At 43.3% G+C, this 26,190-nt stretch overlaps 1 protein-coding gene across 22 annotated transcripts in view; it reads left to right on the forward strand.

Moving 5' to 3' along the window:
* The window catches only part of rims2a (regulating synaptic membrane exocytosis 2a), a 168,236-nt gene that overhangs the window by 40,649 nt on the left and 101,397 nt on the right, over positions 1-26,190 (forward strand). For 15 of the 22 annotated variants that reach the window (XM_076889863.1, XM_076889867.1, XM_076889868.1 and 12 more), the window contains exon 7: positions 2,118-2,377. In XM_076889863.1, the coding sequence (XP_076745978.1) occupies positions 2,118-2,377 (260 nt within the window). Of the gene's footprint in view, positions 1-2,117; positions 2,378-6,312; positions 7,081-26,190 lie in introns of those variants that run through there. The other 7 variants (XM_076889879.1, XM_076889878.1, XM_076889882.1 and 4 more) reach the window with 3 other exon arrangements.

Here is a 26,190-nt window from a genome sequence, read left to right on the forward strand (position 1 = left end):
TTTAAAAAAAAGGCTGATGTTCTCTTTTTTTGTGAGGTGTTTCTTGTGTGTTTCAGTCGTGTAGCATCTCTCTCTCTCTATACATATATATGCAATGGAAGAAGGAACTGACCTTGAAACATAATCCCTCCATAGCCGGTTATCAAGATTACGTGAAGTATCCTCTGAAGGTCTACTAGATGATGTGAATGCATTACTATGGACATAATCATGGCAGCACAGGAACAAGCTCTAAGCACAAGATCAATAGTTCTGGGGTCTATCACACCAGGCAAGACCTCAGGTGCAGGCTGTGTAAAGATGCCCCTGAGACAATCCTGCACATAACAGCAGGGTGCAAGATGCTAGCAGGCAGGGCATACATGGAACGGCATAACCAAGTGGTCGGCAGAGTATACAGAAACATCTGTGCCGACAAGGCCTGGAAGTCCCGAAGTCAAAATGGGAGATGCCCCCTAGGGTGGTGGAGAATGACTGAGCTAAGATCCTGTGGGACTTCCAGATACAGACGGACAAAATGGTGATGGCTAACCAACCGGACATAGTAGTGGTAGACAGGCAGAGGAAGACAGCCGTAGTGATAGATGTAGTGATACCAAATGACAGCAACATCTGGAAGAAGGAACACGAGAAGCTGGAGAAATACCAAGGGCTCAGAGAAGAACTCGAGAAGATGTGGAGCGTGAAGGTAACAATGGTCCCAGTGGTAATCAGAGCGCACGGTGCAGTGACCCGCCAGGCTAGGCGAGTGGCTCCAGCAGATCCCAGGAACAACATCGGAGATCTCTGTCCAGAAGAGCGCAGTCCTAGGGCCCTCAAGCTCCCAGGCCTCTTGTAGAGGACCCGAGCTCGAAGGATAAAGACCGCCCGGATGGGCGAGAGGGGAATTTCATATATTGCTTAGGAAAAGACACAGGAGGTCTTATACGAGGCTTTTTCTTTACTGTTCAACTGCACCCAGGGTGTTGTGATATAACAGTGTGACAATTTATAAAACTGAATGATTGACTGTGTAACTTGATGACAGCTTTTGTTTTCTCTCTGTCCCACCCAGAAAAACTTTCTTGGTCTGTGTGTTAGTGCAAAAGTTGCATAGGATGTTTTGGGTTGTTACCAACTATAATAATTTGTTAGGTCTCTGCCACGGAGGTGGAGAGACCCAACTCTGCGTCTCTCTGTATTTCGTTTCGAACCAGCGGCTGAGATAAGCAGTTTGGAGCTGTGGTACAGATCAAGCCTTTGAACCTGTTCTGACAGTTGCCGTACAGGCGGGCGCAGTTTAAACAACTTCAGTTAATGTAGACATAACATTTCGGTCAATTCAGCACCCGCTTATACTAATAACGGTAATGCACTGACTCAGCACTGGGACTGTAAAAGCACGATGTGTGGTGTGGGTCGGGGGTGGGGTGCTGCAGTGGCTCTTTGCCACCCCCAACTGGCTGTCTGGCCTGCCAGTCATTTAGTAAGGTCTTACTCTTCTCAAATTTTACTCAATGAGAGAGGTGTGGTCACCCGAGTGATATTACTGTCCACTGACAATCCAGCTATACCAATAAATAAACATTATTTTATTTACCCAGGATGACACAACACAGAAAAAAATTATTGCCATTCCCTTTAAAATATATTAGCAAAATATGCGTAACATTCACTATGATGTAGCCTCTGCTGTTAGTCGGCTGTATTTGCACTAAAACTACTGTAGAGGATGGACGCACAGGCTCAAAATGTAGAGCAGCAATAAAAAAAAAATCTGCACTCATGTCACTTTACCTTTCACTGATTTAAAAGGCTGCTGCATGTGTCTAATATTTCATCATTCACCTCATCACCATGAATTGTGAGTAGTGTTTATGAATATTGTCGCTGCAGGGGTGAAAACACTCATTTTACTCACTTTCATAAAAGTTCTCTTCCTGATTCCTGATTGTCAAACACCTTGAGAGATCTTTTTGGGTTTTTTTGTTCACCCAGCAACAACAATATGCCTCATAGTCATGTTACAGCTTTAGATAACAAATACACAAATTACTCCATTGCAGCTCATCTTAGGTTTTATAAGGCTGCCACCGCCTCTTCAGTTGAACTAACTGTTCCCCTTCTCTTGCCTGCAGGTTATGTGGGTATGCAACTTGTGCCGAAAACAACAAGAAATCCTCACCAAATCGGGGGCATGGTTCTACGGCTCGGGGCCTGATCAAGCGCGGGGTGTGTTTGAGGGTGGGCCACAGGGGAAGAAGGCCAAACTGCAGGACCCGTCCCTATACCCCTACCAGGGAGCCTCAGGAGACTTGACACCAGCGTCAGACAGAAACAGACCTCACGGCGGGCTCCTGCCCAGACAGGCGTCCCTTGACAACGGTTCAGGGCTAAGGTACACGAGCCCCACACATGCACACCTCACTTCTGTTTGTGAAAAACAACAACAAACAAGCAAGCATGCGCTGCATGCACGGTGTAAGTTACAGACAAGAGCTTCATAAAGGTGGTTCATCTAACAGCAGAAAGCCTTTTAATATTACCGCTGCTCTGTGTTGCTGTAGAAGGAACAGACATGCAAGCCTGCCATAAGAATCCATATAAGCTTCTTCTACATGGAGCCCATGAGACCTATAAACGACACAGGGAGACATATACTGTATCTAACTGGCACTAACTCAGCTATTCTACTACAGTCATCCACCCACTCATTCTTTCTTCATTACACACACATGCATGCATGCACACACATACACCACAGTGGCACACATGATCACAGATGGTTGAAACTCTGATTCAGCTGCAATGGGAAACAGGCAGGTGAGGTGTGTGTGAAGTGATTAGTACTATCTCTGTTTTTGAGACAAAAGCGCACTTTTTCACTGCAGCGGTCCTATTTAGTAATTAGTCCTGTTTGTAGGCCAGCTCGGCCACTGCAGTAAATAAAGTATTAATAGGATGGGTTTTTTTGTTTGTTTGTTTTTATTCGAAAAGCAAGAGTGGGCTAATTACAATGCAGAACACTGTGTTTCTTTTGTCATATGCACTAAGCGCTCCCTCTGAGTGCAACACTCTCACATGCTGACAACACTGACACGCTGTGTTTGTGAATCCCATATCCGGTTGCCTTTTTCTTGATGCTGGTGTCAAGTAAAGTAGTTACTTTGATGTCCACATGGGGGCTCCTTGCTCTTTATTCTTCTAAAGGTTGGATGGACGCTTATAGTCAGGATCTGTACACTCTCTGGAATTTCTCAGCAGAGCCCTTGAAATAAAACAACAACAAAAAAACCCTCTCGTGTCCGTCTTTGCTCCTTCTCAGATGTAAGGTAACTCAGCATTTGTTCAGCGTAAGGCTTTGTTTTCCACAACCCTTGGTGTGCCACAGCAACCTTATAGCTCACAGACTAACAGTTGCCCCCTTGTCTCTCTCTGTCTGTTCTTCCTCTCCATGCTTCTTTATAGGAAAGATGGGAAATGCAGGCTGTATACTTAGCCATGTTGTGGAGAGCACACTCAGTGGATAGCCTGGATCTAATTGGAGAGTTATACAGAGTTAGCCCAGAGTAATTTATGTGCATCTGTGTTACATGCCAGCAAAGTACAGTTACGCTGACCTGTGTAGCACAGGGACAAAACAACCTGCACAACTCTGGTTACAACATGTCTCAAAACACAGTCCTCAGAATCCACTAAAAATTTCATACGTGAAGTCCATTTAACACATCTGCCCTGCAAGTCAGTTGGAAATACACGAGTGTCCTGTTAGAGCTTTCACTGTGTAATGAGGCCACTGTGCTATGGTTTAATTTGAATCGGTTCAGTTTACATATTTATATACAGGACCGATTCATAGCCGTGTGCATCTCAGGGAACTTTATACTGTAAGGTACAAACCCTACAGAAATATAGACAAGAACACAATGAGCAAGCAGAGTGACACATGAAGCCTTTTCAGACATGGGATACGTAACACTGCCACTTCATCAGTCTGTTACAGTGATGGCATGATGTTATTCTCCCATCTTCCATCAGATATACCCATTGTTACACATTCAGTGATGTATAACACACAAGGTTACAGTTTTATACAGCAGGTCAGCTGTATTTTGGTAGTTATATAGAGGATATGTCCTTCTTGTAGTTGTGGAAACACATGCAAACATAATGTAGCAGACTTTAGTCAGGGGATCAGACTTTTTCCTACAGTCCTGATGGCTTGGATGCAGTTGGAAGATAAGGATGGCCACAGTGTTCTTGTTGAATCTCCCTTAGACTGTCCAATGATTTAAAAAGAAAAAGAGCAGAGAATCAACTGCAAATTGTAATTAAAGCTGCAGTGCTTTACAGTGCAAAGTAATGCAGGAGTTGCTCAGACTGCTCCAAACAGTCAGTCACTCAATCACTTTTTGTTTCCGGCCGAGGATTTTGCCATTATATCGTGAATGATTGCATAGCTTTGAGAGGTGGAGATGGTACCAGGGAGTAATTCTCGCATTGACATTGCCTACATTTGCAGTGACAAAACAGGAAACTGGCTGTCTGAAAATTCATGGGATAATGCTGATGATGGATAGCACAGAGTGTATAAATAGAACTCCCTCCGCATAAGCACCGAAACCCACTTTCATTAATCTTAAAGAATGTTTAAATTAACTCCTGGATCTGTTGTGCTAAAAAAGGAGGGGGAAAAACTGGAGGTCTATTTATAAGGAGAAATAACTTGGGAGGGCTTCCAATTTGTCTTGGTCTCGAAGGTGTCATTTGAATGAACGCACAAATATGCCAGGACAGCTGCAGTGTTGGGTGATGCTGATGAAACCGCCATACCTAAACAGGGACTGGAATGTACTCCCTGAGAGAATTTCTTCAGATTCTGCATTTTCAACACATTTAACCCAGCAGCGGGCACATTCACCCTGCCAAAAAAATGTGAGAAGAGGAAGGAGCACAATAAACCTAGCTCGAGCATCCTGTAACAACCAGCAAAACCCAGTGTGTTACATAGTAAGCTTGAGACAATTGTTTAGTCAAACCTAGTCTGTCCCAGTTTAAAGTTGTGTACCAGTACTAGTCCTATTTTATGCACGTGCCGCATTGGCCTCGATCAGCTCTGCAGTGAAATGATAATATGGTAGAACAGCTGACACAGATAGTTCAGGGTTAATAGTTTTTGTTGTTTTAGTCATCAGTTTCATTTGAACATATAATGTTTTCTTTTAGATTTGTATTAAGTAGGAGAGGGTTTGTTTTGAGCCCAGCAGTTCATTTCAGTTCAATTTTATTTATATAATCGAATGAGGCTTTGGGTTTAGGTAAACCTAAAGAGGACTGAGTGTTTTTGATGCTGACTCACCTGGTCCCTTGCATGGAACAGTGGAATAATACAAACATTTGCAATCCCTCTAAGCTTAATATTTTCATAGTCTAGTATTTATAGTACTTCATATATGTTTGAGTTTAGATAGATGTGGGTAACTATAGCATCTGCATGTTTGTTTTATTCCGGACTTTATTATCCTAACATGATCACAGTGCCAACACCATTCTACATAAATACATTAACTGCCTCATGCTTAAACAAGGGCCACTTTATTGTGTTGATTAACAGCTGAAGCGCTGCTTTAAATATAGCAGATTTATATTTTATCTTTCAGTAAGGTTATAATAGTTTACTAAAACTAAACTAACAACCACAAGTAGATGTAAAAAAAAAAACCCAAACAAAAACGGTTTATTAACCTAAAATAAAAATAAAAAGTAGACATGTGAAAAAACAATTAAGCCAACTGAAACGACTTAGTGAACTTGGAATATTACGAACATTAAAACCAAATAATAATAATGATAATGGTTATTATTATTACTATTATTATTATTAATAATAATAACTACGACTGAAACTAACTTAAATTAAACTTCTTCCAACTCTGGAAAGTAAACTGAATTAAAAAAAAAAATACAACAAAAAAACCCGTACAAACAAACAGATTTCTGAAAAACACGAAGACTTAAATATGTAACCACATTAAATGCATCAGCTTTAAAGAAGGGCCTGGAATTAACTGGGTTCTTTTTGGCTAATTTCAAGTGTTTACAGTTGGCTGTCTGGACGAAATGAAACGCATTAAATAAATAAATAAACAAGCAGGCTCTCGGGAAAGCCCTCATTAGTTGTGTGCTTTGTCCTCACAGTAACTTTATTGCTGATTGATGTAGCGCTGATATTCCAAAGCCGGATGTGGAATGTCGGAAAGACAAAAAGCCGTGACGCTAGCACGCCCCCTTCCACCCCCCTCGTGCGTGATTCTGACGGTTATCTGCCGCTGTGCGCGTCCCGAAGAGTGCGCGAGACAGAATGGAGAGATATGGCGAAAGAGTTCGCGCGACTGTATCGGTAGCGCGTGCGTACGTGTCTGTGCGCGTGTCAGGGCAAGTGTGTACTCTTCATGGGCAACGGGAAATATGAGTTGAATGTGAGGCAGCAGCTGATGCGCCGGTACGGGGATGCTACCGCCGCCGCCAGGTGCAGTGTAGGATGGTTCTTCGCTTTTTCTTTCCTCCGGACGCTCCTTCACCTCTCCCCGCACACGGAGAAGAGATTTTTGCCGCTGCCGCGAGAAGAAGAAAAGGCTTGTTACCGGCACCGGCACTGCCTCCCTTTTCTCGCTGCAAGTCCGAAGCATTATGACGGAAGGAGCCCACCCGGTATGCGTCTCGTTTAAGGACACTTTTTTACCAGCAGCGCAAGGAGGAATATGGAACTTGATCGGCGTCTTATTTGCGTTTAATGCGCCCCCGGGAGATAACATTAATACTACCACTACTACTAATAATAATAAGGAAAAAAACTGACAAGGTGTATGTTTAGAAGGGGGGCGTCCGGAGAGAGCGCAGGCTTTGGGATGTAATGGTGGGAAAAGGGAAAAGGCTGAGCACTTACTGAGGATAAAAAGAAAACCGAGGTGGGGGGAAAATGCAGTTTGAGACATTGCGTCAGTTCTGTAGCTCGGTTTTATCACATTTCAACGGGGCTTTCACGGCACCTCAGAACATCTTGCAGACGGAGCTGTTCGAGCAGGCGCTGAGCAACATCGGGTGAGTGATTCCTTTGTAAAAGAAATGCCCAGATTTATGAGGGAGGGCTTCCCCGTTGGTATGTCAGGCGAGTTTTTTTTTTTTTTGGGGGGGGGGGGGTGCATGTATTGATCGGTAGCCTGCCTGCGTAATAACAGCCTACAGTATAGTGCTGCTGCAGATATTTCCTGGCTGGGATGATGGGGGCCGATCAACGTCCCTGCCGCTCTTTGCTCAGTGCGCGTGCACGCGCGCAAGCTTGCACGGTTGGACGTTGGTAGTTTTATAGGCACACTGTGACCACATCGGGGGTTACCGTAAATGTATATACGCGCGTGCGCCTTTATGGCCCAGCGCACGGCTGCTGCAGCATGTCTTTGCCCTGCTGCTGCTGCTGCTGCCTGAGAGGAGAACATGAGGGAGGCAACGATCATGAGGGGTTAATGTACATCTTAGGAGTCCAGTGATGGGGATGAGTGGGGACTCCCCCCCACCCCCTACTCAATTCCCCTACACGCCCACTATATGTTCTTTTGAAGGTGTATAGGGGGAGGCAAGTTTTTTTTTTAAGGTGTCAGTTACTTGACAGCAAAATGGCAGCAAGAATGGACATCATGTGCATTTTGCAGATGAATTAATAATCTATGCTTAGACTAACAGAGCAATAATTACTTACATTTGCTGTGCTTTAAAAACCTTTCCAGTACAGCGTCACTGCAACATACAGGCGTTGCTGTAATTTTACATTTGCTGCTAGATAGAAAGGAGCGTAGTGTGTGTGTAAAGAGAACGAGAAAGAGAGAGAGAGATGCACCGAAGCATATTACGATTAGTCTGCTAAATGCCCTGTACCCTACGGACAGGCCTCTGGTCATCTGGCCAGGCATGGCTGTTGGACACATTATGCAGTCTGCAGAAGGGCCGTAAACTTCCAGCTTTAGGGTCGAGGCTTGGGGGACCGACAGGCTACTTTTCTTTCTTGCTATAGACGCAGGTCCCCGTATCGCCACACCATCCACAGTCTGTCTCTTGGGACTTGCGAGTCTTTCCCCCTGTTGTCCCCCCACCCCTACCGTCAGAAATAATTTACAGCTTTGCCGGGCTCTCTGCCACCTCACATTATATGGCCAGAACACTCAGCCACCGGAAGGGCGGAACAGGGGGTGGGGGGTGGGTATCTATGCCTGAAAACTGTGATCCAGCAAGCATTACATCTTACTGATTAAATTGAACTTATTTTCCATTGCAAGCTTTTTGTTGTTGTTGTTGTTGTTGTTTTCTTCTCAGCAAAACCTTTCAGTTTGAGGATGGTGGTGGTCGAAAGCAGTCCAAAACAGGCTGTCTTTTTAATGATAAACGATCACATTTGCAGCTGGTATTTCTCAATGGCAAGAAGCTGTCATGACAGACTCTTAATCATAGTTACTTTTTCAGGACAGCACAGCCGGTGTCATCCTCTTTGTTCGCTAATTTGTCTGTACACAGTGTGGTCAAGCTCATAATAACAACACAACTCCTTAAACCAGCAGTGTGTGCTGTTATCAGCAGATATCCAGCTTAGCAATCCGTTCGATCGCAGCCGTTTGAGTCTCTCTCCCTCTCCACTCTTTTCACAGGCTCGGCCTCCTAATGGGCTGTATGCTTTTAGATCCAGCTTCCATGTATTATGCATGTGTGCGTCAGCAGAGGTTCTAATGGGGTGTGTGAGATCTGTTCTTAGAAGGCTTGAATGGTTTGGAATTGAGTGGTCACTACATTTAAACTGCAACCATACTCCCTCCCCGCTGCCGCCTCTAATACACACGCTTTCCACTTATAACCTATCCAGTGTTGCATCTCTTTGTGCTTCTCTTCTCCAGAATACCTCAGACCAGATTGTGTCTGCTGGACTTTTGTTTGTAGCATTAGAAGGCATGTTACTGAGTTCTTTTTTTTTTTTTACAGTGCAGTTTTTGTAGTCTTTCCCCAGATTGTTTTTGTAGTCTTTCCCCTGTTGTGAAGTGTGTGATGCAGAATAAGTGGGATATGTATACAGGAGCGTTTGATTTTCGGCACAGATGCAATGTAATGAAATCATCTCCATGCATCAAATCCAGCATGTTAAATGAAATCGACGTGGCTGCTGCTCGATGATTCCGATTGTGCCGCACAATCTGGGGTGTGAGTTCAGTGAGTCATCCTCTTACTCACAGCTGTTTACATCATGCCACATTCACGTATATTGTCCTCCTGCAGTGACGGTGTATTTGCAGCTGTGGATTTTCTAGCCTATACGTGCAGCACGTTGCAAACCAGCTTATTACCAGCACCGTCAGCATCACACTAAAGGTTAGTCTGATGTGGAAACTCTCTGGATTTCTCCCACGCCCATCACGGTCTCTGCTCTCGTCCCCTCCAACAGTTGGGTTGCCATAACAATAAGGTGTAATTTTTCATCATTAGAAATGATGCTGTTTTGTCTCTGTCGATCAATATCAAAGTTATCGGGATGAGAATGACGATGTGTTTCTAGAGGTGGGACTAGACCCCCCTTGATACGATGTTTTGACACTTTTTTAACACATATTTTTTCATTTTGCAATAAAATTAGAGTTGCAATAACATATTACACAAGTTATCACCTTTCCTTCAAACACAAATTATGTCCTCAAAGTTAAACTTTGTCAATATGTTTCACCCAATAAGACGAAGTTATCTCTCTTCAGTTATTTCTTATTGATGTAAAATGAGATTGTCAAGCATACAAACACTGTCACTAAAACCTGCCATAAATGTTGCCATGAAGATTGAATGAGGTCAAGTTGGGAATTACTAATACCATCTTGACCTTATTATTATATGTCGCATGGTTTTTCAGTTGGGACAGTTAATTGGATGCTTGCTCAGCTAACGTTATCTCAGGTTGTTTTGTGCAGGAGACGAGCCCTCTTGTTGACAGAGTATTTCCATTTATTTATTATTTATTTATTTTCATTTATTTAATAAAATATCAATATTTGATTTCCCTGTATCAACATATTATACATGATTTCTACATTGGCTAAAGGATGTCCACAATTTGTATCTTTATTGTCAAAAGACTCGTGGAAAAAGGATTAGTGAATTTGAAACCAAGAGCAGCAGTCTCAGCGATTTCGGTCCTGCTGATTTGGTGACACCAGTAGTGGTAACAGAGCACTGAATTCTGGCAGCAGCAAAACAAACTGAAGTCAGGTAATATTTAGACTTTCTTGTCTGTCACTGCAGATGGGTCGAGTCTGTAGGGCATGGTGAAAGTAGTCAGTTATGTCAGTGAGGAGGCTCATCTGACAGCTCACTGTTGCTGCTCCTTTTGTGGCCCTACTTGCAATATTTGAACTAATTTGCTGTCAAAAAAAAATGCTGAAAATAACCGCTGCCCACTTTTAACACATGCATTTTTTGACGAATAATAGTAGTATAGTTAAGCCTGTGAGCAAACACACTGCATTTCCTATAACTTCATACAAGTACCTGTTGTTTCACCAGATAAATGCTTTAAATGTACAGTTGCAGCTGTGGGAATTGTGTGGTTCGCTGCCACTGACACCCGGTCGGCAATATTTCCAACATGTAAATGTTCCATACTTGTTTTAGTGGGCAACTCATTTACCATTTTGTCACGTTATTTGGCAATAGATGGAGACTAACCAATATAATTTCCTTTGGGATTAATAAAGTATTCTGATTCGGATAAAATGAATATCATGGCAGTTTCCCATTGAAATACTTTTGCACAACTTTCCCGAATGGAACAAAAAAATATTACTAGAATCTTTACATTTAACTTATGTTTCATCCCAAATTATTTCACTGAGAAGGTGTGAACCCGCTCAGTTAAGAGCCAAATTTCATTTGCTTTTCAGCGGTGCATCTGCAGCAGCTAATTTTCCTGTAGTAGTCCTTGACTGAGCTAATTAGGAAGTGCAGGCATGTCAATAAGTACTGCACATGCAGTCTTACTTTGTTATTTGATTGCAAAGCAGCGTTACATAACAGGTGCGCAGCTTATTGTGTCAGGATGATCAAACTAGCTGGATGTTTTATTTTGGAAAAATAAACCTACTAAGAACATAAAATACAGTCATCTCTAACATGATTAAGTAATGACGCACAATTTACACTTATTGTTGCCCTTGCATCTTGTCGGCCCATGTTGATAATAAGCACTGTGTTGTGTGGAGTTCAGTGGAGAAACAAAGCAGGGAGTGAAAAAAATGGCAAGGAGCAGACAGAACGTACCAGAGGAGGCAGAAACACCCAGGCATCAGTCACCATGGTGACAGAGCTGTAGACAAGGCAAGACATAGCAGACTGCAGCTTGTGGGACTGGAAGCTCTGGATCCCCAGATTCATGTTGATGTGACAGAACTAGAGAAAAGAAGGAGAGGGAAAGATCGCAGACCCAGAAAAAACACGAAACAAGGCGTTGGATTCTAGGGGAGGGGCGGTCTTGAAAGCAAGACACCTGCAATATTGAACTGCAGTTCTGTCTTCCGGCATTGTTGTTAAAGCATGCTAGTCTGGTTAAAGCTAAAATTTAAAGGTCCTTCAGGTATTAAGTGAACTGAAAGTACATCTGAATGATGGAGTTCTTCGACCAAAACCACGCCCCAAAAATGGACCATAGTTTCTTAATACTTCCCCATTAGAGCCAAAGCATTCCTTGCATTAACTCTTCTCTGTTCTGGATGCCCGTGTACACATTTACACTCTCTCCGCTTACCCTTCTTCATTCAGAGCGAGTCAGCTGAGTGTGTGTTTTATCTTCTAGCCATACCCTGCCTTTTATTTCCACACTTTTAACATTAAAGCATTGTGGATGCAAAATCAGGCTGACTGAGGTGCTTCTCTGTAGCTGCTGGGAGTTAGATGACTGGCGGCTGAAGGAGCGCCTAATCAGTGGCAGTTTGGGCAGGAGAGAACATCGCGCTTTCTTTTTATTATTTTTCTCATCTGGCCTCAAGTCAATGGTCACCTCTTTCTTTGTCATCTTTGTGAGCACTAAAGAGTGTTCTCTTGATGTGAGGCAGACTAAGGCTACACGTTTAATACTTCTTATGCACCCTCCTCCTGCTCCCTAATATCCCGTCACAGCTCGCCCACGGTTCAGCCCACCCGCAGCCCCGTGGTGTCGTACCCGGGTGTCGGCGGCACTCAGCAGCTGTAATTAAGCTGGCCCTTTATTGGTTTTGTCCTCGCCGTGGGAGATGTGCGGAGGAAGAAGGGAGGCCCTGGTTTATTGCCTGGGCGTCTAAGAGAGGGGTTATTATGATTGCATGCTAGAGAGAGAGAGAAAAGAAGCAGATAGAGGGGAGAGAAAGTGGAGAGAGTTGGAGTGATCGAGAGAGACAGCGGCAGAGGCTGAATCGATATGCTCGACTCCTCTCCTCTCACCAAATCATATCTCAGCATCAAACCGCGAGTGAGAGAGGAAGAAAGACAGAGAGAGAGAGAGAGAGAGAGAGAGAGAGAGGGAGGGAGAGAGGGGACTGGTGGCTAGCGGTGGGCTGTGTGGCCAGATAAACATCAGGCTAATGTCCCCAGCCCCCGGGCCTGCTGCCTCTGCTGCTATTGCCGCTGCCCAGAGAGGGAGGTGAAATTGCTTTTGCTGATGTTTGGTTACAGTTTGCCACAGCACAGTCCCGCAGGCAGGGGTACATGTGATCCCATCCACAGGGATGCACATTAGGTATAGGTTTGCCTGGCCAGGTCATTCTCAGCAGTGAAACAGGATGAGGAAGGAAAGTGCCACAGAGCAAGAAAGGAAAGACAGAGTACTTTTCAACAGAAACGCCAGCCTGTGCAGAGCGCTGACATCTGGGCTCTTTTCATGCTCACAGAGCGAGACTGATTCCCTGAAAGGCTGAATGGCTGCACGTGCGCATGCATTTTGCGTGTGTATGTGTGTGTGTGTGTTTGACCCCCAACCTTAACCTGTCACAAATGGCTGGGATACAGTAGGCACAGTGTCCTCTCTCTTCACTTGGCTCATTATAAGCCACTTCCAGTGCCGCTCTAGGTCCTTAACTTCCTCTCTTTCTGCCAACCGACGGACCAAAGAGAAGGCTGCTGAGTGGCGCACATGGGAGATTCAGCTCTTCTCTGTGTATCTGTGTGTGTGTGTCCTTATGCGTCTTTGTGAGAGTCTGTGTGGCTGCACTTGTATGCTCATATGTTTGAAGCCCAGTCCCTAGAAGGTCTTTTTCTCTCTCTCTCTCAAAGCTTTTTTCTGTACTCTCAAACAGATGCCTGATGTCATCTCGTTTTTTAAATATCCAAGGGAGAGAAGAGAAACCGCGTACGACATATGCATGGTGCTTTGCTTTCAGCCATACGCCTTGACATGTGATACCGTTCGTCAGCATCGGCGACAGTTGAGTATCTAATAAAAGGGTTAAATCCGACCACCTTTGCTGTGACAGTTGACTGTTATTATGCGACATCAGTGCGCATGCGCATAGGTGTGTTACTCTGCAAATCCTCCCCCTGGCCTCAGTAGTCAGTAGAGTCATTAAGTGAAAGCTGTCTGCTCCAGCACAGCATTATCATTCTTGTTGTACATTTTGATTTATTGATTAAAGAGGCTTATAAAGTCAGACCTCTGGAAGGTCGGGAAGTAGGCTTTCTTAGCTAAATCCCTGTTATTTAGTGAAGGGGAGTGATAGGTTTGTCTAGCACAGACCTATTGCTGGAACGAGACAATTCTACTACAACAGCAAAAGCATGAGAGACCAGGCTGAACTCTTTGTGTAATCTCGTGCACGAGGGAGATGCCTGAGACTGTTCCTGCCGCTCGAACCCCAGTCACTCTCAGTTAGCTCCCCCGTAGCGCTGCTCTTTATTGTGGTTACATGAATATGCATAGTCTCATTAACATATGACGTCTTACACAGGCATACATGTGAAGAAAGAGTACCATGTGTGTGTGACCCTGTGAATGACTTTCCTAAATCTGCTGGCCTGGAAGTCCAGCAGTTCATCTAAGCAAAAGGCACTTATACCTAAACGGACATAGATGTGTTTACCATACCATAAGACAGTAAGAGAAGGTACGACCTCTCTCATGACCTTAGGATATGTGTGCATGCCAGAACACTCTGGAAGGCACACAGAGTATTTGCAGACTGCTAAGGATCAGAGCTCTATCATCATGCAATTGATTATATACCTCCAAGCATATATAAGTTTATATTTCTAAGCATAAATGACAATCCACCAATATAAACCTAACATTTCCACCCTGTTTGGCATTTATGCTAGAAATTTCCCAGTTATGAACCCCTTGTGTTTGACCGTTTCAGTGCAGGCATTTTTATACCCAACATCTGTCAATCACCCCAAATTACTGTAGCAGTACACAGTTGATAAATGTGTTAGCAGTTATCCTATTTCTCATTGATCTCATACAATGGTAAACTGCATCCTACAAGTAAGCAAATGAATGTTAATAGTCAAACACAGGAATTAACATTTTCAAAATCATTCCAGCTTTGCGGCGTATTCCCCAGGTGTGTAAATCACACATCTCTCTGCAGAGTGGTTTGAGTTCTACAGAGATTCATAAATGTCTCTTCCAGTTATTTCCATCATTGTCCATATGACCAGAGTCCAAATGTATGCCGACATGGGTATACAAACATACCAGTTGGTTTTGTTTTTCATCAATGTGGCTTTCAGCTATCTTCAAAGCTGCAGGCCTCGTCAGCACTTCTGTTTTATGGCCTCTATCAACCCCCATCACCTCACTTCAGGCATTCTTCCTGTGGGGGATAGAGCCAACTGGTGGATTATCTGCACTTATGACTCCTCTATTGTCCTTTCATCTCTGCAGAAAACCTTTTTGGAAAGGGTATTGCATCCAGTTGTTTTACTGCTGTTATGCTCCCACCTGTTGAATCACTTCAGCTGTCTAGTAGAAGTGGTCGTGATGCAAATCACAACAACAATGACACAAAGGAAGACCCTTTTCAGAGTGTCAAAGTATGCACAGCACAGTGACACAGCATTAGGTGGTGTTCATAAGAATTTGCAGTCAGTCATTTCCCAGTCACTTGGCATCTATGCTGTTCACAGATTCACAATTCCATTGCTGAACTTCCTCTCTGCGCCGTCAATTAGAGCTTGGCACGCTCCCTTCATCCTTCTGCTTCCCCAGTTCCAACCCTGCTGAAGATTTAGGGTATAGCAAGTCTTACACTGTAGTTGTCTTCCTCAATGTCAACGTTGAATCTCTTTCACTCCTTCTGGATTTCACTGTTCAAAGTCTCCTCATGACGATCTCTAGGAAGCCCAGTGGCACAGCCCTCTGTGGGATGTCTGCTGTGCTGGAGGTGATCTCTGCTCCTCACTGATCCTCCTGAAGCCTCTCTCCTGGCCTCAGCTTCCATCTTGTGGACGATCTCCTCAGGCACTCCTTCTCATGGTACTTGCAATTTAAAAATTGACACTCCTACTTTGCCACATGGCCCTTGCCATGTGGCAGCTCCACACAAGTAGACATGCACAAGAAAATTGCACATTCTCTCTGAAAAATTCCCCTTGGCTTTCCCCCTTGGAGTAGCTTTACTCCAAACCTGTAACTCTGTGTAAAAACATTAGTCAGTGGTTAAATGTTAAGGTTGTTCAACTCCCAGCTCTACCCGGAGCCTGTATCCACACTATCATCATCACTGCCTGTCAGACAAAACCTGTAAGTTAAAACAAACTTCACATTTGCAAACAACTGTATCATAAGAGTAATAAAGTATTCAGCACCACAGAGACACTAAATCATTAAACCCACTACTTTTTGCCATAATTTGCCTCAAATCAAATTCAAATTCAAATTTTATTTGTCACGTACACAGTCATACACAGTACGATATGTAGTGAAATGCTTGGACAACTGCTCGTGACTTAAAGAAAACAAAAAAAGGAAAAGGCTATGAATAAGATGGGAAATAAATATGAAAAATTAAAAAGGGTAAATTTAACTAGGAAGGAATAAAATATAAATTAAGGTTAAAAATGAAATAACTGTACAACACAAATTAGAATGAAGGGTAAATCATGGATCATCCCAATTAATTCCACTTTGTAATCAGTGACTTTCCATAAGTTTGTCACTCCACTTATTTCATCTCTAATGAGCTCAATAGTGGTCAGATAATGAGCCCAATATTAAAAAATGTCCTATAATCACTGCACTTCTGCTCTAACATCACTTGTCTGTCTGTGCTGAATCCTTCACAAGCATTCTTAGAGAAAGACAAGCATTAGAAAAACATATGAAGCATCCTGGAGGTCAGGTCTGGATCAACAGATTCCAGAGGTGCTATAAAAAGGTAATAAGGTTAACCATCCGTAGCTGTGAAAAGGAGTGACACTGGTTTCAACACAGTATGTGTCTCACATTGTATACACATTCTCCCAGTAATGTTCACATTTTCCCAACAACACCATGGCATCAGCATGAGATTCAAAACACAGTTTATGGTCAAGTACCACACCTAGATATTTATAACTCAACGATCCCAATATCGGCAGTTTTAATGATAGTAGGTGATGAGCTATAAGAGGACTTCCTAAAATCAATAATCTTGTCTTTAGTTTTTGACACATTAAGTGACAGGAAGGACTCATCACAGCAATTCACAAAATCATCTACAACCTGTCCATGGCCTGACTCGTCCCCCACTAGAAGACTGACGATCACTGTGTCGTCAGCAAACTTCAGGATGTGTCTGTTCGTGAAATTGCTGCGACACTCATTTGTGTACAGAATGAACAGAAGGGGAGAGAGGCAGCAACCCTGGGGTGATCCAGTAGAGGAGGAGAGCACATCAGAAAATACATGATTCACTTTTTTTCTAGACCAGGACTCGCTTTCTAATTGTCCCAAATAAGTTGCTTTCCCCAGAACCCATTTTAATGTGGAAAAGCTCACTTGCAACGGTTTTCCCAACTTGTCGTATAGCGCTTTTGTTCTAATTGCGCAGATCTGCTCAACGACAGAGATTATCAAACAAAGCTTTCAGTGCACCGTGAAAGTATCAAAATAAAAAGGCCCAGGTAAGTCATGACACATGCTCCTCATCTCAGGAGGGTAAATCATACCAAACCTAATTGGCAGGTTCAACTTTGTAACAAAAGAAAAATCATCAGCTAAATTAATCCCAATACATTCATCCATCAGCCACACACCACACAACATTATTATTACTATTGTCTTATTAGATATGAGTTTCCTCCCAGGTCTGTGTTTATCACTCCTTTGGGTCACAGACCCATTTTATTTAGCTTTCCTTTTTTTCCCATCATAAATCATGTGACATGTTGTCATGTATTTCACAAAACAAGTTTGTTCTTATGTCTTCAGAGGTGTGAATCTGGGTGGAGGATTCACCCATCAGAAACAAGAAACTCAGTCTTTTAGAGTCTCCACTCTGGCAGACTCTAACATATCCTATTCACTTCTGTTATAATTCAGTCACCTTTCCCTGATCTACTAATAATCAACTAATTTGCATAACAACTCATAACCCACTAAGTTGACAGGACAACAGAAATGCATGTTCAAAATAATATCACAAAAGAGCATTTCCTTCATACAGTAAATTACTTGTGCTGCACCAATTAAGCAGAAAGCGTCTCACAATTTACTATATTAACAACTACTGGGTTGGCTGTAGCTCAGGTGGCAGAGCAGGTCAGCCACTAACCAGAAGGTCGGTGGTTCGATCCCAGGCTGCCTCCTGGCTGCATGCCAAATATCCTTGGGCAAGATACTAACTCCATGTTTGCCTACTGGTGGTGGTCAGAGGGCCTGGTGGCGCCAGTGTCCAGCAGCCTCGCCTCTGTCAGTGCGCCCCAGGGCAGCTGTGGCTACAATGTAGCTTGCCGTCACCAGTGTGTGAATGACTGAATGTAGTGTAAAGCGCTTTGGGGTCCTTAGGGACTGAGTAAAGCGCTATACAAATGCAGGCCATTTACCATTTAAATTTGTTGTCTGATCACTGGTTGGTTGTACCAGAATCTTCTTTTCTTCCTTAAACTGTTGTCCTGCAACCTGGAAGGTTAGTTATCAGCAGCATTTGATAACAAAACTTGTCTGTTACGTTTCCCCCCGCTATGATTGAATCATTTTTCCTAAGATACTATTAGTCCTCTGGTCTATGTATTACTTTTCATCTCACTAAGTGACTTGGACAAGATGATAAACAGAAGCACATGCTCAAGATGCCGTCTAATCTTCTTGAGCTCTATTGTATTTGTAAATGTTAGTATGGTTAATGCATTTTCTGTTTGTATGTGTGATTTTGTATACGTTTCTCTTTGCAGTGTTTCAGACTCCTTCTCAATTTTCCCACTCAAAGCAGTCCGTTTTCTTTTTCCCAGGTTTGCTAACCCAAATTTGATTTTCCACATTAAATTTCGAAACCCAGTTTCGGGACACAAACCCAGTCACGCGGTTATAGAGTCGCTCTCTTTCAACTTACTTGGTGTTGCTTTTGCGTGCAGTATCAGTCTTGGATTCCGTCAATCTTCATCCATCGAGGGAAAAATGGACGCTCTCCCACCGGCCTGGTGATGAATTTTATGTCACAGGTCCTTTAACAGCCGCTTCTATGAGTCCCGACTGGCGTAAGACTCCGGCTTGGCACTTTTCCCCTCGGTGAATGTTTGATTGCAGAATCCGGCTTCGAAGGACCAACTAAAGATAGGTTTGTCTAGCACAGACCTATTGGCCTGGAAGTCCAGCGGTTCATCTAAACAAAAGGCACTTATACCTAAACGGACATAGATGTGTTTACCATACCATAACACAGTAAGAGAAGGTACGACCTCTCTCATGACCTTAGGATATGTGTGCATGCCAGAACACTCTGGAAGGCACACAGAGTCTTTGCAGACTGCTAAGGATCAGACCTCTATCATCATGCAATCGATTACAGTATATATCTCTAAGCATAAATGACAATCCACCAATATAAACCTAACAGGGAGTGAATCAAAAACATTTCAAACTCTACTGTTACTGAGACGCTAAAACGCTTAGGTGCATGATTGAACAGTTGGCATTAGGGATGGGTATCGTTTAGGTTTTATCCGATACCGGTGCCAAATCGGTACTTTTGAAACCGTGCCGGTGCTCAAACGGTGCTCAAACCGGTGCTCAAACCGGTGCTTAAAGAATGGAGAACACAAAATTGGTCCAAAAACCTCTCATGTTCAGCTGTTTTTTGTAAAAAGATAACAATGTTAGCCTTTTCTGCAGCTATGGGGCATATATGGTATCACTCTTGGCTGGAAGCAGTGCTTAAACAATGGAAAAAACACCAATTTTGTATAAAAACCTCTCGTGTTTAACTGTTTTCCACTTTTTCTTTGGTCATTTTAGCCTTTTTGGCAGGGTGAAGGGAGTATCTGCCATCAAACAAGAAGACAGCCGCATGTAGCTATGATGATGTTTGCTAGTTCACCTTACATGCATTAATGTAATAACATGGTTAGCCTACTCAACGTAAATTACACACGAACAACATTAAGCTACTCACGCAGAGAAGAACGGCTGCTGCTGCCATCATCATCCTCATCATTTCTGCTACACTGGCAGGGCTAGGGGCCAGGACTCTCCTCTTCGTGTTTTTGGGGGATGTTGCATAACAGGCAACCCACCCACAGTTGATGTGCTCGGTGTGAGGTCTCGCAGCAAGCTATCATACGGCGCATTTCTGGGCTTTTAAAAAAAACGCTATGCGTCGCCAGGTGTTTCATCGGATTTGAGGTGTTACCTCCTTTGACAGTATCACAGTATCAGCTTAAAGCACTTGTTGCAGGCTGCTGAGTTTGCATATTTTGCTGTGAAGTACAGCCAGACTTTTGACCGCTTCGCCTTGGACATTGGCCCGCCTACTATCCTCGGAAACGTAAAATGATTGGCTAGAAGTGTATCACGGCTCAGGGAAAAAAAAGCACCGAAATAAAGCACCGAAATGTGCGCTGCTTTTCGGTCTGGTTACTACCGTTTATGTCAGAACCGGTGCCATCATGGCACCGGACACCGGTACCCATCCCTAGTTAGCATAGCCACATGCTTCGTTTCATGAACAGGAAACCGACTGCTTTACATGTAATCCTGTTACCGTGCTTCAATTCCGATTCTTTTTCCATGCTCCCATTTATTCAATTACCCCCCCAAAATCCCCCCCCCCCCAAAAAAAACCACACACACACACACTTGAAGAAACCGTGTGATAAAGCAATAATGAAATGGCTTAATCTAAACATCTGCGTCTCTCCAGTCCATTGCTATCATCATCCGTCTCATCCCCGGCCCCATACTCAAATCCTCTTTTGCAACACTGATGGTATTTCACAAGCTCAAAGAGATTAATTATTTCCATATTTTGCAAACACTGCACCGTGTGCGCTGCTCCCCACGTCTCCCTGCACGTGTACAATTAGCTCAGTTCATTTGTGTTGCAAATGAGCCGGCCCTGACGGTGCTCAGTGGCCTCCCCTGGTTTCTCCTGCCACGCGGCACAGAGGAGAACCCAGCCGAGGAGTGATCAAAAGCCTCCTTCTCTGGCAGGCAGATGCTGAGTAAACACCGAGAGAAGAAGGAGCTCTGATAACCGTCTCTTCCCGCTTGCGCTTCTCGCCTTCATTATTTTTTGGAGTCTGCTGGCTGGCATTAATGAAACCCCATGTAATATTCATTTAATTCCCAATGTTTACTAGTTCATTAGGTTTAGGATAGTAGTTGATCTGATCTCCAGGGGTGGCTGGGATGAGGAAAGAAGCTGACTTTGAAGATTTTTCTTTGCACCAGCCGGGCTTCCTTACATTTATTCAAGGAGCCATTCACAGTCCTCCCCTTGCTTTACCAAATTGTATAGCATTTCTCTTCACCACACTTATGCTCTTATGTTTTTTTAGAAGTAAAGGTGAGGCTTAAAGGCTGGATTTTTGTGTCAATAGATGAACACAGATCTGCTCCTTTGAATGCCAGTAAATCTAGAAACCTAATGGATAAAACGGTGGCTAAATGTAATTTGGCTCATTAAAGACACTTAGAAAATAAGTTAAAGTTGAGGATGTCAGGTTGGGTATCAGACGCCACCTCTCTGGGGACACCTCAGGCCCTCCAAGGTTTGGAGGCCTATCTCCACCCACCACCACTTCCCCTGCCGGTGGCGGACTCCCTCAGGTGTCGGTGTGTTGGTGGTTCTTTGTGTCTGGGGGTGGGCGTCCGGGTACACACCGGCTCACTCCTTGGCGGCCGCTTGTCGGGGCCTGGGGCCTGGGGCTCGCTCGGGCCCCTTTGGAGGTGGGGTGCCCCCGGCCTCTCGGCCTAGGGCTCGGTCACTCAGGCGCAGCTGGGGGCCGGCGGAGCTCACGGGTGCGTCACTGCAACCCCCCCTGGCTTCTGCTCCGCGGCTGCTGAGTGAGCCCTCATCTGGGACTCTCCTCAGCTCTTACTGGAACAGTGGCGCGGCTGCCCCTCTGTTGGTCTTCCATGGTCTCTTGTGTTCTGGGGGCCTCTGGATGTCTGGAGTTTTGATCTCCTCCATACCCGCTTCACACCCTGGAGGATGGGGCTGTGGCCCCCCCACACTCCCTAGCAGATCATTACATGGAGAAACCTTTGGAATGCAAGCATGCTGATCCACACAGGTATGCACACATGGGTATTCACAGACGCGGACTAAAGCTTTCTTGGCTGCTGCCTCAAAGCACACTGTGCGCTGTCTATCTTGCGTGCTGCACAATATCGTTTATTACTTAGTAAATACTGATATCTATGACTAGCTAGTTTATTGTGATGGTGCTTTGTTTTCTCTATTATTATGTTGCTCTTTGTTGTTTGCTGTCTCCTCTGTTTGTTTGTTTGTTTGTTTGTTTGTTTTTTCTCCATACAGGTGACCCAGGAGTTTTTTTTTTTTTTTTGTCTCTCTTCCCCCCCCTTCTCACCGTCTCTTCTCCCCTTGGGTTTTCTTTCTTTCTCTCCCCCTCTCTCTCTCATTCATTCCCCCTGTCCTATTTATTAAAAAAAAAAAAAAAAAAGGGAACACTTATTTTGCTTTTGCTCTGCCTTCAGTTGGCAGTTGGTGTTTTTAATATCGCTCCATCATGTTCATTTAGTTGTGGGAAGCCAAAATACACCATCAAGATTAAAACTGTCCCTATATATACATGTACAAGAGATGGCTAACTGCAGTGGATGATTGCACGGAAATGCGCTTGGGTAACTTGGAATATTGTTTGCAAACTATTTTTTCTGGATTTCAGCAGTTAACTTATTAGAACCAGTAGAAATTGAAGCTGAAATTACAAAGATGTGATTGAAGGTGTAATAAGGCAGAAATGTATGAGACATTTCATATTCCATGAATAATACCGTCCAAATTCTTACCAGCTAATAAAAGTCAAAGTCATATCTACACAAAAAAAAAAAAAAAAAAAAAAAAAAAAAAAAAGTTGAGGATCTCATCACAGATTAGACGTTTTCTCAGAACGGATACCCTCTGGCCAGTTTAGCTCTCCGGCTAACGGCATGTGTTACAGACGCTGTCCTGTGCAATTACAATTAACCCACGCAACTCTTTGGTCTGGGTGCTCGCTCTGCAAAGGTCTGGCTGTGGGTTCATCGATTGAGACGTCTTGTCAATGCCATTGAGTGCAGGCGAAAAGGTCTTTCTGCTGAGCTCACAGCAAGCTTTTTGATCAGACCAATGGGAGAGGCAGAACTTCTTCACAAAGCTTTTTTTCCCTTTTCTTTTTTTAATGGTGAAAACTCCGGAACTCCAGCTGTGTTGGAAAAAGTCAGCTTTATTTTTGTATCCGAGTGGGCATTTAGTCGGTTTTCAATTCCGTCTCCTGTGGCAATGGTTGTTAAAAAAGTTGTTACTTAGCTTACCTGGCTGTCACTAATCTCCTGGTATCTGCATGTGTCTCGTGTTATGAGAACAATTACATTCATTCCGGGAAATGAAGCAGCAGTGTACCACTAATGAACGCATGTGAACGTTTAATTAAATAGTGAAAAATTTTCCTATCTGAAATTACGTAATGTATTAAAACTAATTAAAATCTGTTTTTTTTATAGAAAAATATCTTCCTCGTCTGTTTTCCTTGTTTGCTTTCGCAGCATTTCCACCTTTGAATGGGTTTTTGTGATCGTGTGTGTGTGACAGCTGTCAGACAAGAAAAAAAATATTTTAGGGAGGAGGTCGGGAAGCAACTTCACCACATTATGCACAACTTACAGACAGCCTCCAGGCAAGCCTTCCAGCAGCCGGCGTGTTTGAGCCTGGAAATGGAAGAGATGGGTGGGAACAGCAATTTTTTTTTTTCATTTTAAAACTATGTTGAAATGGAGCATTTTCACTGAGGAGAAGTGTTTCAAAATGCTTTGCAAACTGATCCACGATCAGCATTGAGAATAAGGTTGTGTAATGTGGTAGCTCAAGGCAAGGCAAGGCAAGGCAAGTTTATTTGTATAGCACAATTCAACAACAAGGTGATTCAAAGTGCTTTACAGAGACATTAGAAACAAGAACAAATAAAAAGCATGATTTAAAATTGATTAAAACAAGCAAATAAACTAACTAACTAATTAACAAACAAACAAACAAACAAACAACAGTATATAAAATCAAAACAGATAAAATCAGAACAGTAGATAAAATCAGTAGTTAAATGTAAGTTTTGAAATTTAAGCTTAAAGTGTGGATTTGGTGCTTTATTCAAATGCAGCTGAGAACAGGTGAGTCTTCAACCTGGATTTAAATAAACTGAGTGTTTCAGCTGATCTGAGGCTTTCTGGGAGTTTGTTCCAGATATAAGGAGCATAAAAGCTGAATGCAGCTTCTCCGTGTCTGGTTCTGACTCTGGGAACTGATAAAAGACCGGATCCAGATGACCTGAGGGATCTGGATGTTTCATACTGGGTCAGGAGGTCATTGATGTATTTTGGTCCTAAACCATTCAGAGCTTTATAGGCCAGCATCAGAACTTTAAAGTCTATCCTCTGACGGACAGGCAGCCAGTGTAAGGACCTCAGAGCTGGACTGATGTGGTCCACTTTTTTGGTCTTAGTGAGGACTCGAGCAGCAGAGTTCTGAATGAGCTGTAGTTGTCTGACTGATTTTTTAGGTAGACCTGTAAAGATGCTGTTACAGTAATCAAGCCTACTAAAGATGAATGCATGGACTAGTTTTTCCAGGTCCTGTTGAGACATCAGATCTTTTATCCTTGAAATATTCTTGAGGTGATAGTAAGCTGACTTTGTTATTGTCTTAATGTGTTTCTCTAAGTTTAGGTCTGCATCCATCACTACACCCAAATTTCTCGCCTGGTTTGTGGTTTTTAGATGTATAGATTGAAGTTCTCTGGTGACCTGTAATCGTTTTTCTTTGGCGCCAAAGACTATTACCTCAGTTTTGTTTTTGTTTAGCTGGAGAAAATTGTGGCACAACCAGTCATTGATTTCCTCAATGCATTTACCAAGAGCCTGTACAGGGCCTCGGTCTCCTGGTGACATTGTGATATATATTTGTGTGTCATCTGCATAGCTGTGATAGTTTATTTTGTTGTTGTTTATAATCTGTGCCAGTGGGAGCATGTAGATGTTAAACAGAAGGGGTCCCAAGATGGAACCTTGGGGAACTCCACATGTGATACTTGTCTGCTCAGATGTGAAGTTACCTATTGATACAAAGTATTTCCTGTTTTCTACGTATGTTTTGAACCAGTTTAGTACAGTTCCTGAAAGACCTGTCCAGTTCTCCAGTCGTTTGAGTAATATGTTGTGGTCAACTGTATCAAATGCTGCACTGAGATCCAGTAAAACTAAGACTGACATTTTTCCACTGTCTGTATTCAGACATATGTCATTGAACACTTTGGTCAGAGCGGTTTCAGTGCTGTGGTTCTGTCTAAAACCTGACTGGAAGGCATCGTAGCAATTATTCTGTTTTAAGAAGTAACTGAGCTGTTGAGAAACTGCTTTTTCAATGATCTTACTTAAAAACGGGAGATTTGAGATCGGCCTGTAGTTGTTCATTTGTGTCTTGTCAAGATTGTCCTCAAGTAAAAACTTTGGTACACGTCTCCCATTATTTTGGCCGTCTGCACTCCTGTAGCTCTGTATGCCTCGCCCTTGGCACATAGTAGCCCAAACCCTGAGGTGCAGCATGTCTAAGCATGCTGTCTCAAATAAAAGTCTTTTACTCTCTGCTGCTGTGTTTAGTTTAATTTTATTACAACAAAATCCTTTTTTTGAAATGAAACCAATTACAGATGGACTGTTTAAAACGTATTCACTTTGCGTATGCAGGGTCTCACTCTAGATAGGCTCTTGGATGCAAAGTCTTTGTGTGTCGATCTCAGTCAGCTTGCAGTCAGTTTCATTTTCTAAGCTGGACAACCAGTGAACAACACTGCCAGTAGCACACAGGCTGATTTGATTATGCCCGAGGCCCTGCCACAGAGATGCATCGGGGTAACTCAGTTGCAGTGGCTTCCCTTCCCTGTGGATGTAATTGGAGAGCACTTATGCCGCCTTTCCATGGCAGTCTGTTCCCATTCAGGCCTCAGTTTGTGATAAACCACCTCCAAGCTGCAAGTGTGTAGGAGGTAAAAGAGAATTAAGAAAGAAATACAGTGAGTGCTCTCATATATTATAAGATTTAAACTTCAACGTGTCCTCATTTCTTGTTAGAAAAAAGTTGTCTTCCTGTTACTCAAACATACACAGACACACACACAGTTTTCTAGTAATAGTCTAAACATTACAGTGCAGGTAGCTTTTGTTGTTGCTATTTGAAAAACTCCAGCTAAGGTCAGGCAGTGTGGAGGTTTAGCTTCAGTGGTGTGTAGGACGTTTGCCCACAGCGCTCTAAAATCAACTTTCTTTTGTCTCAGCCAAACTAGTTATGTAGAGTCACCTGCAGTTTCAGCATTCAGTATTACGGTCAGCAATGGCTGGTTAATATTAGGGGGCTTGGAGTGCCCCCACCTTTCAGTTATCCAGAAAAAAAGTCTACTTAAAGGAAACCTGTAATGCTCATCCTTAATTTCTGTCATATACTGTATATAATAGTACATTGTTGGGTGCTCAAATTA

Source organism: Maylandia zebra, linkage group LG11 (genome assembly GCF_041146795.1).
Source record: "Maylandia zebra isolate NMK-2024a linkage group LG11, Mzebra_GT3a, whole genome shotgun sequence".
NCBI classification, from domain to species: Eukaryota; Metazoa; Chordata; class Actinopteri; order Cichliformes; family Cichlidae; genus Maylandia; species Maylandia zebra.